Source organism: Lepisma saccharinum, chromosome 5 (assembly GCF_977018435.1).
Source record: "Lepisma saccharinum chromosome 5, izLepSacc3.1, whole genome shotgun sequence".
Taxonomy (NCBI): domain Eukaryota; kingdom Metazoa; phylum Arthropoda; class Insecta; order Zygentoma; family Lepismatidae; genus Lepisma; species Lepisma saccharinum.
The window spans coordinates 5958894-5975240 of NC_139233.1; the positions used below are offsets into that span (position 1 = coordinate 5958894).

Here is a 16347-nt window from a genome sequence, read left to right on the forward strand (position 1 = left end):
TTCAAAGATAGTAACTTTTGGAAAATTCTGAAAGATTACCAAAGAACAGACGAACAAACAAGCACAATTAAAAACTACAATGGCCAGATTTTAGAGGATGAGGAAATCGCAGAAAAATTCGCAAGAATTTTAGAAGAACAATTTCAGATAAATAACGAGCTGGGCAATAAAACAATCACCAGAGAAGCCGAGGAAAACCTAAAGATGTTAAAATCAAATAACTACAATGAAATACCCGAATTGTCTACACCGCAAGAATGTCTAAGAACTATAACAAAGTTTAAAACAAACAAAGAAGCTGGACCCGATAAAATAAAACCCGAAATGCTAAAGCATATGCCAAGGAGAACCCTTGTGTTCATAACAATTTTTTGAATGCTATCCTACTCACAAGCTACTTCCCAAAAATATAGAAAAAAGCTAAAGTAACGATGATACCGAAAGGAAGGAAGAACTCCACAATCCTAAAGAATTATAGACCGATAAGTCTACTATCTCAGCAAAGCAAAGTATTTGAGAGAATTCTTCTAAATAAAAGATTGCAAAGACCACTGCACAGAACATAGAATAATCCCCAACACACAATTTGGATTCAGGGAAAAACATGGAACAGATCTACTCTTAATAGCAACAGATCTCATTACTACAAATTTTAATAGGAGAGACTATACCTTAGGGATATTCCTAGATATAGAAAAAGCCATTGATAGGGTATGAAGCTTAAGAATTTTAAATTTAATGACACATACATCAAGTTAATAGCAGACTATCTGGACCACAGGACTTTTCAAGTTCAACACAGAAAACCATTATCCTCAATTATGACAATTAAAGCAGGAGTACCTCAAGGTGCAGTGATTTCTCTACTCCTTTACTCAATTTATACAAGCGACATACCCTCATCAGAGCACTACACCAGGCGCGTCGCCTGATAATGTTCGCATGAGCACATGAACACTCATGCATGTGTCTTGAATTACGTACATATTAAATGCACACACACATACGTATATTTATTCGAAAAAATACTATGATTGATGTACGAGTATATACACACAATTTACTCAGACACGACCTCTTTCACGTCTGATAACTTTTATAGATAGTTGGTAACACTGACTACCACAGTGTTCCACGGAGGGCGTTGAACACAGTTGCTGTGCATGTTGCATAGAACTGACAGCTAGGGGCTGTTGGCCACTATACCCCGAAGATGTTCACTTCGCTGTGCGAACACTCATGCAAGCGGAAATAATTCTTACATTCGGCACCAGAATGCAGCATATACAAGGCATGTCTAGGGGGACCCGAAAATGTCTGTTCTACGTAGTTGCAAACGTTAGCGAGAATTCGCTAAACCTGGCAAATTTCAAGGAGGAGAGGGACAGTTTCCCCTAGGTCCTTCTTGTATTACTTCAAATATAGCGTGAATTTGAAGGATAATTGTTGAAAATAAATTGAACTGTTATTCTCACTTTTTCAATTGAAGATGAAGTTACAAGGGGGAGGAGTACTTCAGTACAAAAACATTATTGTGAACACTCGTATGCAAACCGCACGCGACGCCACTGCACTACAGTGTAGGATTTTACGCAGATGACACGGCACTCTTTGCCTCGAGCAGAAATAAAAAATTTACTTATAAATATATGGAGAGACTCCTTTTAAAATATGACGATTGGACAAATAAATGGAAGATCAAAGTAAACGCAGAAAAAAGCAGCGCAGTCCTATTCACTAGAGACTCCCACAGAAAAGAAGAGATCCTGAAAATACAAGGGAATAAAGATAGAGGAAAAACGAAGCAAAGTACCTGGGTCTTATCTTAGACCACAAACTAACTTCTGGGAGACATATCACTGATGTTGAAATAAGGGCAAAAAACAAACTTGATGCATTGTACAGATTGTTAAAAACAAATGGGATATGACAGGAGACAAAACTCCATTTACATAAAATGATAATTAGACCAACCATGACATACGACTGCATAGCGTGGAAGCAGTCAGCTCAGAACCATCTAAACAAACTCCAAATAGTACAGAATGAAGCAACAAGAATTATTACAGGAATGAGTAGGAAAACAAGAATGAATGTACTACATACCCAATTAGGACTTGAAATGTTCGAAGACTTTATAGACAAGATAACTAAAAAAGATGGGAAGGGAATCAATCACATGAAAATGAAATTATAAGGAACATTGGAAAAACCGTCACGTACAGAACCATCTACAATATGCCTAGACCCTTTTTAAGAAATAAAGATGATTATATAATTAGATATATTAAGAAAGAAAGAAAAAAAATATGTATACAGAGCATTCCCTGACATTCGCTACGAGACTCGGCGGCAAGCGGCCCGACGTCGGCGCTTGTCTTTCCCGGCGAACGGGGTCCGCGACAGTCGGTACAGTTTTCATATTGTGTACTAACCTTGATCACAGAAGGTGTTAAAAATGATGCCCCTCTGCTGCAACACCTTTCTGGCATCTCCGAAGGAAATTTGCATTTACACGTGCAAGTTCGTCTACTGTAATTCTCCCGATTTCTCATACAATACTCTCTTTTAACTCACGGATGGTGTGCGGATTGTATTTGTATACTTTATTTTTTAGATTTCCTCATAAATAAGACAGGGGTTAGGCGTAGAGCTGACAACTCTGCACTGTAAAAAGACATGTCAAGAAACAGAAATATAAGGCCATGGATGTTCCCAAGGTAAAATATTCCGGAGGTAAAATAGTCCCCCGTTCGGATCTCCGGGTGGGGACTACTTTGGGAGGTCCCTGGACTAAGGATAAGATCTACGTTAGGAATAAGGATATTAAATTAGGCACCTGGAATGTTCTGAGCCTTTACCGGCCTGGGGCATTTCAGTGTACAGTTAATGAGATTGTGAAGTATAAATTAGATGTAGTAGCTGTCCAGGAAGTTAGGTGGCCAGGAGAAGGGAATTGTAAAACTGAAAATTATACTTTTTTCTATGGTGGTACTGAAAATCATAATTTTGGAACAGGCTTTTTCATAAATAATAGAATTATCTCGGCTCTTAAAACAGTAGAATTTATTAATGATAGGATATCATATGCAGTTTTACAGGGTAGGTGGTGTAAAATTATTTTAATAAACATACATGCACCAACGGAAGATAAAGATGATAATACTAAAGATGATTTTTATACAGAGTTAGAACAGATCTTTGATAAATTTTCTCAGTATGATATGAAAATTCTGTTAGGTGACTGTAATGCACAGATTGGCAAAGAAGAGACATTTAAACCCACGATTGGTAAAGAAAGTCTTCATGAATTAAGTAATGATAATGGTATAAGATTGATTACTTTTGCAACCTCAAAGAATTTAATTGTGAAAAGTACCACTTTTAAACATAAAGATATCCATAAATATACCTGGTCTTCTCCAGATGGTGAAACTCATAATCAGATAGATCATATTCTCATTGATAAGAGAAGGCATACTTGTATAATTGACGTTCGTACACATAGAGGTGCTGACTGTGCCAGTGACCATTATTTAGTAATTGCTAAATTAAGAGAAAGGCTCGCAGTGATAAATCAAAAGCAACAAAATCTAAAAGTTCTAAAATTTGATACAGGAAAGTTTGCTGATGAAAGAATTAAGAAAGATTACCAAATTAAACTGTCAAATAGATTTGATGTTTTGCAGGAATTAAATGATGATGAAAATATAAATGAAACAGACGTAAATAAGAATTGGGAGCACATACGTAATGCAATAGAATCAGCAGCTAAAGAAAGTATAGGATACCATAAACCGAGAAAAAGTAAGCCATGGTTTGATAATGAATGTCATAATCTAATAGAAATAAGAAATCAGGCTAGACTTAGGTGGTTAAATAACTCGGATGATACAAATCTAAACAATTATAATAGAATAAAGCGAGAAGTTAACCGCACGTTTAGAAGTAAAAAAAGAGATTACTTGAAAAGCAAAATTAACGATATTGAAACAAACAGCAAAAATAAAAATATCAGAGATTTATATAAAGGTGTAAATGAATTTAGAAAGGGGTGGCAACCTAAAGTAAACTTGATAAAAGATAAAGACGGTGATTTTCTAGCTGACCCAAGCGATATTCTAAATAGATGGAAGAACTACTTTAATGACCTTTTAAATGTCCATGTAGGAGATAAATCAGAAGTAAATGAAGTACACACAGCAGAACCTTTAGTTTCAGAACCTAACTTGACTGAAGTTAAAGATGCCATTAAAAGGCTAAAGAATAACAAAGCACCTGGCATTGATTTAATACCAGCTGAGTTAATTAAATATGGTGGAAATTCATTAATATGTCAAATTCATAAATTAATTTGTTTAATATGGAATAAAGAAGAAATCCCTCAACAGTGGAAAGAATCCATAATTGTTCCTGTGTTTAAAAAAGGTGATAAAATGAACTGCAGTAATTACCGTGGAATTTCTCTACTCTCAACAACATACAAAATATTGTCTAACATTCTTTTAACAAGACTAACCCCATATGCTAATGAAATTATAGGTGATTATCAATGTGGATTTAAACGTAACCGATCAACTACAGATCAAATTTTTCACATCAGACAGACACTTGAAAAAAAGTGGGAATATAATCAAAATGTCCATCAGCTATTCATTGATTTCAAAAAAGCATATGATTCGGTCAAAAGAGATAAATTATATAATATATTAGTAGAGTTTGGAATACCTAAGAAGCTTGTTAGTATGATAAAAATATGCACCAGTGAAACAGAAAGTAAAATTCGTGTGGGTAATAATATGTCTGACAAATTTACAATTCATGATGGGTTAAAACAAGGAGATGCATTATCTCCATTGCTCTTTAATTTTGCCTTAGAATATGCTGTAAGGAAGGTAAGAGAAACTAAAGAAGGACTAAAATTAAATGGTGTGACTCAGTTGTTAGCATATGCAGATGATGTAGACTTACTGGGGGATGATGTGAATACAATTAAGAATAATGCTAAAATATTTTTCAAAACTGCTAAAGAGATAGGTTTGGAAGTTAACAAAGAGAAAACTAAATATATGCTTACAGGCCGAAACCAAGTGTTAGGTAATAATCAAAATCTAATTATTGATAACAACTCGTTTGAACCAGTTTCCAAATTCAAATACTTAGGAGTAATATTAACAAATGAAAATTATATTAAAGAGGAAATAAAAAGTAGGCTTAATTCAGGAAATGCATGTTACTTCTCTCTTCATAAACTTTTTTCTTCTCGTTTAATATCTAAGAAACTAAAAGTTAAAATATACAAAACCGTAATTTTGCCTGTAGTATTATATGGGTGTGAAACTTGGTCCCTTACATTGAAAGAGGAACATAAATTGAGAGTATTTGAAAATAAGATCCTTAGGAAAATATTTGGACCTAAAAGGGATGAGGAGACAGGTGAGTGGAGAAGGTTACATAATTTAGAACTACATAATTTGTACTCATGTCCAGATATTATTAGAATAATGAAATCAAGAAGACTTAGGTGGGCAGGCCATGTGGCACGAATGGGAGAGGAAAGAGGAGTTTACAGGATTCTTGTTGGGAAACCAGATGGTAAGAGACCTGTAGGAAGGCCAAGACGAAGATGGAGGGACAACGTTGAGATGGATCTAAAGGAAATCGGTAGGGATGGGAAAGAGTATATAGATCTTGCTCAAGATAGGAACAGATGGAAGGCCTGTGTTGCTGCAGCCATGAACCTTCGGGTTTAAGAAGGCTAGAGAGTTAGTTAGTTAGTTAGTCATAAATAAGAATCGCAGGCTGACAAATCGGGGACCTAGAGGGTTTTTGAAACACGCGTTTCTTGTGAGAGGCGGGAGATAGATTTCCGAGGAGACTTCTAACCTTTGTCCTATCTCATCGAGTTTTTCCTCAGTAAGTACACGTTGGTTTTTCTTTCCACTTTTATTCAGAACTGACCCTGCTACTCTAAACGTTTTTACGAGGTTTAATATAGTGGTCCTATGTGGAACGGGAACACCAGGAAATTTCGTTGCAAAACGTCGTCCCACTTCTCCACAATTCCTCTTTCCGAAGTAACACTCGACAAGATAAATCCTTTGTTGTAATGTAAACTTTTGTGATGCCTTATTAAACCACAATCTTTAACACACGGACACAACACAACCCAACTTCCGAGGGAGGATTATAATGGCGTCAGTCTGCAACGTCAACAGAAAGGGAAAGAGAGCGAAGGTAGGGAAAGCGAAAAAAACAGACTGTTGCGGACCCCGTTCACCGGGAAAGACAATCGCTGACGCCGGGCCGCTTGCCGCCGAGTCTCGTAGCGAATGTCAGAGAATGCTCTGTATATATACACTACAAAAAAGAAGAAAAGATATATGTATGGAAAGAGAGATATAAAAAAATGCTTAATCAACGCTCTGAAAAGAAGCAAATAAACCAATGGAAGAAAAGAATAAGATTCCTTGAAAGAATACCAAAAGAGACAAGGGCTAGACCAGACAAGCTTCGAGAACCAGAGTGACCGCTCCGCTCCTTATTTCATTTGTATTTGGTACAGAGTCTGAAGAAGACGTTGCTAGAAGGTTGAAACGTAATATTTAGTTCGTTTTAAAATAAAATAAATGCTTGCCTTGGTCAGCATATAGATTTTTTTTAATAAGTGACATTATCTGTTGGCTTTTCGATCCCTTCACTCGCCAATTGTATGAAATGTAATAAATGTTGAATAAAATAGATTTATTTTATTAGTTCATAATAGTTATTATTTATTAATAATAATTATTATTTCTGTTACAAAAATTTCTTGCGACGCCCATGTAGTACAATAAGTATTTTTAGTTATTTTTTAAATCCAGTGGAGCAAATTCTAGTAACCACTTTTGTTGAGCCATTAACATAATATATCAATTGTACATATAGTTTCCCCCCCAAAAGTTAAAAATTACCAAGCAGAGAAGGGGGAATTCTCCATAATACAACCCCTTGTATAAAACGGCAGGCTCGGCTTAAACCTCTGCAGCACAGACCAGACCGAGACATGTCTCATGCTTAAATGTACCCTTTTCCTCATAGACAAATCACAAACGAATATGATGATGATCTTGTATCTCACAGTTAAAAGACGCATCTTCTTCAGACTTGTACATAGCGGGAATTTCTGGAGGTGAATAATGTAAACAACCTGCAAGAATGCGAAGATATAAATGTGGAACCGGCTTTTGGAAGTTCCCCCGACCAGACAATGATGTATAGCCGCAGGTGTTCCACAATTTAGCTCGATTGTGAACTTCTCTGGCGATTTTAGAGTGCATTAATCACGTGGATATTTTTAAAACTTAATATATACTTGAGCTGCTGAAAGTACCTCTCTCGTTTCGGTTTACACGTGGTGGGTTTTTGTTATTCGGCTTCAGTAATGCATCTTCGTCTTTCAGAAGAACCTCCTCGTTGCTGGATTCTTGCCTATTCTTGTCCTGCTTGAAATTAATATTTAAGTCTTTGAGGAAAAGATAGTAGGTTTCTGTGTAGGTTGTAACGACAAGCGTTGCCAGTGCAGGAAAGTTCTTGTCTTAATAAACGTTAGAAAAAATGGGGATACGTGCACGTACACAGAAACGCACAGAGTATAGAGGACCTCATTTCTTGTCATAGGCGTAGCCAGAAATTTTTGTAGGAAGGTCAGACCATTGATAAAACTTGAATAGGAGAATATTTTTATTTGTTATGATTGTCATTATGCGTACAATAATAACTATTATAAATAGTAAAAATAAACTAAGTTCCAAATTATTCATTATTATTAAAAAAAGAAAAATCGGCGTTGACCCCCAGCGTAATGAGAACAATTGGGCAGCTACTTGAAGTAGCGGGCTCTGGTCTCGAAAGCAAAATACAGCGGCGATGGGATTCGACGCGCTGGATATAAAAATGAAATCGCATTTCACTCTTTGTGTCCTTTCCGTCTGACTACCATGCGAGAGACGCAGGTTCGATCCACGGCGGGGAGAACCGGTTTTTTTTTTCCACCTGTTCAAGCGGCTCCGGTGCCCACTCAGCGTCGTGTAATGTGGAGAGGAAACTCTGGGGGGTAAAGGCGGCCAGGGGCGCGGCCACCTCCACTTTCGGCCGTGATCAAGAAAGTGTGGGGCCCTAACTCCACACCCCCTATATGCCTTCATGGCGTGGTGCAAAGCACAGGGGAGCACTTTACTTTACTCTTTGTGACCTTTCTATGATGTAAGAGTTTGTAGTGTTGCATGGCTACACCCTGTATGCTGGAGGTGGAGAGGGGGAGATTAACATATACAATATTTTTTTTTCATATTTCGAAGTTATCTCTCTAAGATTTTTTTCCGGGGTAGAAAGAATTGCCTTGTGTCCAGGTCTCGTATCGTAGCTTGGGACTAACAAAGTATCATGTGATTCTGAGCAAACAGGACAAAACATAATGTCACTTGGCGTCTACCCAGCCGAAGATCGTATAAATACAAAAGTTCTGACTCTTCACCACCAATTATGTTGCTGTGAAATAGGATTGGTGGAAGATTGCCACTATCTCTGTAGCTTTAGTGTAGCACTACAGTGAATAATTTGGGTGATTATTAAGGTATCACAATTTTCCACGACTAAATAGTGAATTGAACAATTCGTCGTGATTTTAGCGACATGTACCTTGCCACACTGAGTGAACCTGCTTACCTCGATATACCCACGCTTGCATGTTACATCACACCACCTCCGACGGCATAAATTTGCAGATATGGAAACCGGGAATAGCGTTGCACAAGGGAAGATGATCTTGAAACGCATGTGGTCCGTATGTGACATGCATGCGGAGGTGTGGTCGGCGGGAACATGGCGCTGACGAGCGGAAGAAATGGGTAACTCACTTTCGACTCCTCCATGCGTGAAAGCATCGGTCACCGCCAGGAATAGAAACTTTTTAAAACCTCCCAACTGGTAGCTACGTCAGACACCCATTTCTATACAGGAAATACTTACAAGATAATGTTTGCTTTTATCTGCGGCATACGGGACAAGAATAAACGGCTCTGTTCACATAGCTGCAGTGGCTGCTTCAGTGATGGAAAGTTTGGCAAAGAGTTGGACAATTTTCTCACCTACACAGACGAATCCTTTCGTAATATCGCCCATTTTACAAGACTTCGAAAGACCGATCTGTCTTTGTGTTTATTAGTAAACTCTCTTGCACTGCAGTTATCACCCGAAAACAGGTCTGACCTAATTTCACGGAGGTGGTGCGACTCGAGAGGATCGTAACTGCAGTTCTACGAAACCATTTGTACTAGGCTGTGTTCCAAGTAATAGTGTTCTGGAAAGTTTCTTTTTCTTTTTTGTATGCAGCAACTCATCTTCATTAGATAAATTACATTTTTTATTTAGATCCTATATTTTACGTAAAATGGGTGTAGCAAATTACCCATCACGGTTTTCATCTTTCCTTGCATCCTAAGGAAACTGCAACACTTTCACGCAAGTTGTCCACTACCGTGTTCGTTCATGTAGGTAATGTTTGTTCCCTAGTAAGTAACCTAATCGCATCAGCAAAAGGTTGGAAAATACTACAAACCCCAACTGTAAATGATAGAATTGACCCTAATCTTGATACAATATTTCATGTCGTGTAAGCATCCGAGTAGAATGAGTATCGTCGTGGTATTCCTCTTAACCCTAGGAAATGTTGTGGGAAAAATGTTAAATTAACTACAATAAATATTGAAATTAATTGTGTTTTTATTCAATTTGGGTTTAACGCAACAATTGAAACAAGAACGCCAGCTAAGCTATTGACAAGTTTTACGCCAGCGTCAATACAATGCCAGTCTTGAACTCAGGGTTAGGATAGAGAAGGAAAATTAATGCAAATAGTGATGGAAAACAAAAATGTATGAAAATGGCGGTGGAAACTTTTCTGGTAATATTTGTGCATTCCATTCCGTTATGCGAATCGCGAAGAGAAGAGGACGCAAATTGTCCCATCATTCATTACCATTCATCAAGAAAGAACAGTACTATTTTTACTTTTACCTTGCTAATTAGTTCCTTATTCGATAGAGAAACATTAACTTGATTAAAAATCTTAACTGAATGTTATGATTAGGCGATAACTGTTGTCATTCCAATAAATAGATTGACCTGCCCTCTGACGGAACGTTCGAAGTGGAAGGTTTTCTTTGAACGACCAAGAGCATCGAGTTTTCTATCCATAATCTAACCTGTTTATGCACATTTGCTGACGAGAGATAGCTTGGGAACTTTCGTGTGACGTCGTTTGCAAGCCTCACAAATTTGTAGACTGTTCTAAAGTGTCTTTTTTGCAGTGAAACTTTTCAAAGTAATTTGATAAAATTATCGGGCCCGGATTTAGGGGGTGGGGGATACAACCCGAGGCTTGCACCTGCACTGGTAAAAAAAAATGCTGTCAAAGAAGCCTCGAAGTGGAAAAAATGATAATTAAAATTAAAGTCATTAAAATGGACGATATGAAAGAAGATAGATAAGTCGCTTGTGCCAAAAAAAAAAAAGTGTGGCTTGGAAGCACCCAGACATATGTTGCAGTGGCTTACGTAGATCCGCCATTATGAGCGTGTTAGGCACTTGATGAACAACTTACGTCCCTCATTGACCCACCGAGGATAAGGATAAGCTTCCAAATGCATTAGCTTCAGTGAAACACAACTTCCTCGTAACAGTAAACGCCTTCGATGGAAACTCTTACCTACATTGCAAGCATTATCGATTAAGCACTTCCTTGCCATCAATTCTATAAACACTTGTTTTTGCGCGTGGTACGTAACAGGTTCGTTTCCCGTTAGTTGTGCTGTAGTTTAATGGGCAGCGCATGCTTAAGCATTGAATATGATGGATAAGTGAAGCTGCAGTATGTTTCGATAGCGGTGTCCATGCACTCAATTTCAGCTGTATTTGGAATTAAGCTTGTACTATCTAAAGTAATTTTGAACATACTCGGTCAATGGCGGTCAGAGTTTTTTACTGGATGCATACTGTACAGATGTAAAATAATATTTCGGAAGGGATTCTTTCACGCTGTTTCACACAATAATAATAATAATAATGACATAGGCGTCCGGAAGGGGTTCCACGCCCCCCGGAAAATAAAAGCCCACCTAAAAGTATATATTTCACACACAATTTCATTTGTCACAGTAATTTGTTAATTATTATAAGGCTGTTGAAGGAACATGATAATTTCAGACTGAAGCTGTATATTTTGAGGGAGCATCACCAACATGGGGAAAATATGCCTTCTTTGCCCCCCCCCCCCCGGAAAAAATACCTTGCTTGACCCTCTCTGGAAAAAATCCTATGTACGTCCATGAATAATAGTAATAATAGGCGTGCTATTGTTTGTAATATATTATTGTTATGATTGTGACACGAAAGTAAACGATACCGTAAAAATAGAGATATAACCGGAAACATTCATTATCTAGCTTATTTCGAGGAAAGATCACGAACATTTGTATTTAAAAAAAATGTCTTCTACAAAGGAAAAATAATGTAAGAATGATGAGAAAATGCAAGATGTACAAGGAAGAAATGCTGTTATTCCACGCTGATGAAAATGAAGTCCTGATTATTTTTATTTTTATTATTATTATCCATGAACTTTTGTACACATTGTGAATACAAAACTGATTCATTCTAATCGAATCCCATCTTCTCGTAAGTTCGGCCAAATAAACTTCACATTATATAACGGAGTGGTTAGCACATCGCGCTACAACGCCAGGGGTCCCGGGTTCGAATCCTGGCCTGGGCATGGATGTTTGTGAGAGTGTATTCATCATATCATCACTCATCCCCATCTTCGCAAATTAGCCAAAAAGTGCCACAAAAAGCGAAGTATAATAAAGCAAAACAAACTGAGATACAAGTGGTATCTGTATCGGAAAGTATCTGTTGAAATTCATCTACCGATACCAGCCGATACTTTTCCGGTATTTTGGTCTTTAACGGGGCCCACAAAAATGCCGCACAACACTTTCGCGGAGTATAATTATCCTGAAAATTATGCAAAATTCCAACTTTCTTTTCATTTTGAACCAATTTTGCACGAAAGACTGTTGTGCGATTACATAATACCTATTTTGATATTCTAATTCTTGAATATTCTAAAGTAAATTTCGTGGTAAATTGATGCGTTTAATTGGAGATGAATATTTAAGATATTGATCAATATTTTGAACAAATTTTAATTGTTGCAATTTTCAAGAATCGGTATCGTTATCGGTGAGAATCGGTAAGAGTATCTGCGTCAGTATCATTTCAAAGCGGTATCGGCTCAGCCCTATACACAACCATTTTGCTTATTGAATTTTAGTTCCTGGCAGCTCTTTACGGTGGGTGGACTGCCATAGACCCCCTAAATACGACCCTGGTTGGCCCCCAATCTTCGATTTAACACTCTTGCAAAATTGTTGAACCTATGGACTTCAAGAACACACACTTATGATTGTCTACATCTTGTCGATTTATTTGATATTTACCCGTTCAGTTTCTCGACGTATTTCTGCAAAATTCAGACTCTTTGCCAGTTTTTATTGGTAACGATATAAACCTTGTCTGACATCCAAACACCCTTTCACGTGGAGACAGCCTAACCGTATGCTTGTTGAACAAAGCGGCAACTTTATGTTCTCTCAGGTGAAACATGAGCAGTGTTTCCAACCATATTGTTTTCGCTCCATACGCATAATAATTTTGAAATGTTGCCGAAATTTACCATAATAAAATTTGCAAATGATGAATTTTGCTTGTTTGATATTTTCCTTTGTTAGGAATTTTTCTTCTCGCTCATCAAACGCAGATAAAACTTGGAGCTTTCCGACAAGCCTAGTGATTAACGTTGCAATCAAGTGTTTACGGGATCGGTTCCTGGTGCAAGCATATTTCGAGAATTGCCGACTAGCTAGGGTGTGATGATTTACTAAAGCACTTGCCGTAGTACCCCCTGGAAACTGCTTCATCGCCAGCTAACGAGGCTCTGGTGCCTCGACGCACAGCCAAAACAATCCTCTATGTTGTTATTCACATACGGGCCCTGTTTGTTATTTATCGAATTGCAAAATTAATCAATTTAGTGCCCAGTTGTGAGTCTGTGTTGTGTTATTGCATTCACTCAGGACAAAATTCCTTTATCCAGAATTCGTAGCATCGAAACGAGGCGTTGAGAACATTTGTAGGGTGTCACGTTGCGTTTCTAGAATATATTTCCGCTACGACGCCAGGGGTCTCGGGTTCGAATCCTGGCCTGGGCAGTAATTCGCATTTGTATATTTGTGAGTGTCCATTCATCAATTTTATCATATCATCACTCATCCCCATCTTCGCAAATTAACCAAAAGTGGCACAAAAGCGAAGTCAAATAAAGCACATTAAATCAAAATAGAATATATTTCGAGAATCTAGACGAGACCGACAATTAGAATCCTACAAGCAAGAAGTTGACTAGTATTAGAACATTTATTCTGCATTTAACTGTTTGATGCATGTCTCTCAACAAGCAAATACAAGTCATATGTAATATTTCGATTCCAATAGTAGTCTTTGGCATAAACGACATGTGCCTGGAGTAAAGTTCGAAATTGATTTGGCAACACTTAGCGTGAGCGAGAGACCACGTTAAAGACTGCTCCGTTTCGCCTACTAAGCGTAACACCAGTGATTATGAAGTACTCAGGTACACATTGGAAAGAACATCCTATCCTACCCCTCTCGAGACAACCGGCACAAATCAAAGGTAACAAACGAGGGAAGAAATTTTCGAGGCGTCCTTCACTTTCCACGCTAGGGCATGTTTTATTTAAATAATCCCGACGTGAAAACCTTCTTTCGCCCCGCGGCGTTACATAAACCGCCTCATTGAGAATCTGGTCAAGTTTTTTCTTTTCTTGCTACAGCACAATGAAAACTGCAAAAAGAGGAATGCCAGAAACACCGGAATAAACTCATATTTTAATCCAGGTGCTCGGAGATCTTCGGCCCGGTTCGGTGACGTCACGAGCCGAAACCGACCGATCTTTTTTCGCGAAGCTACGTGCGAGAGTCGAGTTTTCAGACGAGTCGGGTTGGTTGGGATTTCCTACTCGTTCCCGCGCGCACGCTCGTCTAATGCCGAACGACGTCACAGCGATTAAAACAATCGAATAACGACTCTCCACATAACTCACGTGGCGCAGTAAAAAAAAAGCTTAAATTAGCGCTTTGACACTTGTGTGTGTGTTGTCTTTTTGTCGTGTGCAGTAACAGGCTACAATGTGATCGGAGTTGTGCCCGGTGAAGGTTTGTGTTGTGTAGTGGTGTTGGTTTCGCGAAGAAATGACGGATGCTGCAGTGGGGGCTGTGGCGACAGCTTCTCCCAGCGATGGGATTGTCTCTTCGTCAAATGCACCCACGACGACCATCAGCACGATTGCTGTACAAAGCGGCAACACCAGGATTGTGATCGCCTTGTTACAGGTAAGCCACATAATTATCACGTTCGCTGGAGTGACATGTTTCCCCCGTAGCCATCGGAGGAGAAAGGGGCGTGTGCTGTTGATTACCTGTGTTGGCCCATTTGACTGGGTTTCGGTCTGATGCATTTTCCAGGTTACCCCATTACACTAGTTCGAAACGCTTTTTCGCTGTTTCTATGTTGCCGATTCGTTTGTGACGTTACGTGCTAATGTCCTCTCTTTGCTTGTCATTATTTATTTACTTAAAGTTTCGTATATAGTACTGAATGACCATTTTATACTGAAGCGATAACAGCAGAGAAACAAGATGGCAAAGGAAAATTGAGTTACACGTACGTATATTGTTAACAACTGTCGGAAACTACTCTGCGAAGAAGTCAACGTTTGGAAGCAGGTTGTTATATAATCGAGGAAGCCTATAGAAAAGAGAGCCTTTTGGTATTACCAGTATCGCATTGCAGAGCAGGGGTTGGTTTATCCAGAATTTTCCATTTGGGGGTGTTAAGGAAATTTTTGATGGTGTCTCAAGCGTGTGTTGGAGGTGTGTGGATAAATCACTCTTGCAGAGTTAATATGGTCACTACGAAATGTCGTTGTCTCTATTCTCATTCTCCGTGATTTTCTTTCACTGTTGGCGACGAGGAAGGGACAAGCAAGAAAGAACGGCTAGGCCAGGACGAGATGGTTGGTCGGCCACTCAGTCACAATGCCATCAGTCAGCAAGCCGGCAAAAGAACGTTACATTTCTGTACAGATAAGCTGATCGGGACGGGACATACTGGCAGTTATGACAGCACGAGTACTGTATTCCTCTGCTGGTTGACCCCGTATGCATTTGACCTATTTCATCTACATTTTGGTGGGTAATATCGGGTGGGGACGCATTCGACTAACCACAGGTTTTCATCCCGCGTTGTTATTGATTCTGCGGTAATCTCACTTTCTACCTTGCCGTTGCGGTTACCCTAGTGTACTACTTACAATAACACTACCGTGGATTCCAGGTTCGAGTCCTGACTTCTGTGTTTGGCCCTCTATCGTTATATAATTTGACGTTTATAAAGTTATTTAACATTTTTCTGATTTGCTTTCGATGGTCCACAGCGATAAATTACCATAAATGTAGTCTTCGCGAAAATTGCGGGCGTTGCTTTATTGGATACAATAATGTACTAAATTCATCTACTCGAGAAAGTAAAGTTTAAAAATTGATTAGCTGGGGTTCTTATGATCTAAACTACTGTCCCATCAGTCACCACAACCACCTCTTTAAGGTCTCGAACACTGTTGAGATTTTAATTATCAGACTGGTGGAGATATAAGGAAAAATACTTTTTATACACACCATAAGGCTTATAATGTTGAAATTTAAAGAAAGTTTATTAGAAAGGCTGGAATGGTGCTTGAATTTAGTTTGTTCATCGCACAATGTATAACTTGAGACACATTAAGGGAGTTGATAGTGTTATTGCCCCTCTTGAGACGGTTTGTTTTTCAGTTATTTGCACAATTCTTCTTTTCTTAATTATTTGATTATATCAACTTAATTTGCTTTATTACATAGAAATAGGTTTTAAACTGTTGCTGGATCTAGGGCGGAGTATATTGCATCGTACCCCGAGGGAACTTTTAGAGTATGATGGTAGGTCCTCGCCAGGCACATATCTAAATATATATTTCGGGGGGGGGGGGTCCGAACCAAGTGTCTCGGGAATAATAATAATGTTTAAATTAAAATAATTATATTAAATCAAATTAATACTAATTACAATACAGAAATTAATATTAAATTATTATTACACGAATAGGTAAAAAGACTAAAGGAATAGAGATATAA

General features: G+C 38.3%; 1 protein-coding gene across 21 annotated transcripts in view; it reads left to right on the forward strand.

Annotated features, from left to right (window-relative positions):
• The window catches only part of sls (sallimus), an 854140-nt gene that overhangs the window by 128074 nt on the left and 709719 nt on the right, over positions 1 to 16347 (forward strand). The window contains exon 1 of one of the 21 annotated variants that reach the window (XM_083122075.1): positions 14116 to 14511. The exons of the other annotated variants lie outside the window; for them this stretch is intronic. Within the exon in view, the coding sequence (XP_082978201.1) occupies positions 14371 to 14511 (141 nt within the window). The 5' untranslated portion in view covers positions 14116 to 14370. Of the gene's footprint in view, positions 1 to 14115; positions 14512 to 16347 lie in introns of those variants that run through there. 21 annotated transcript variants of the gene reach the window in all.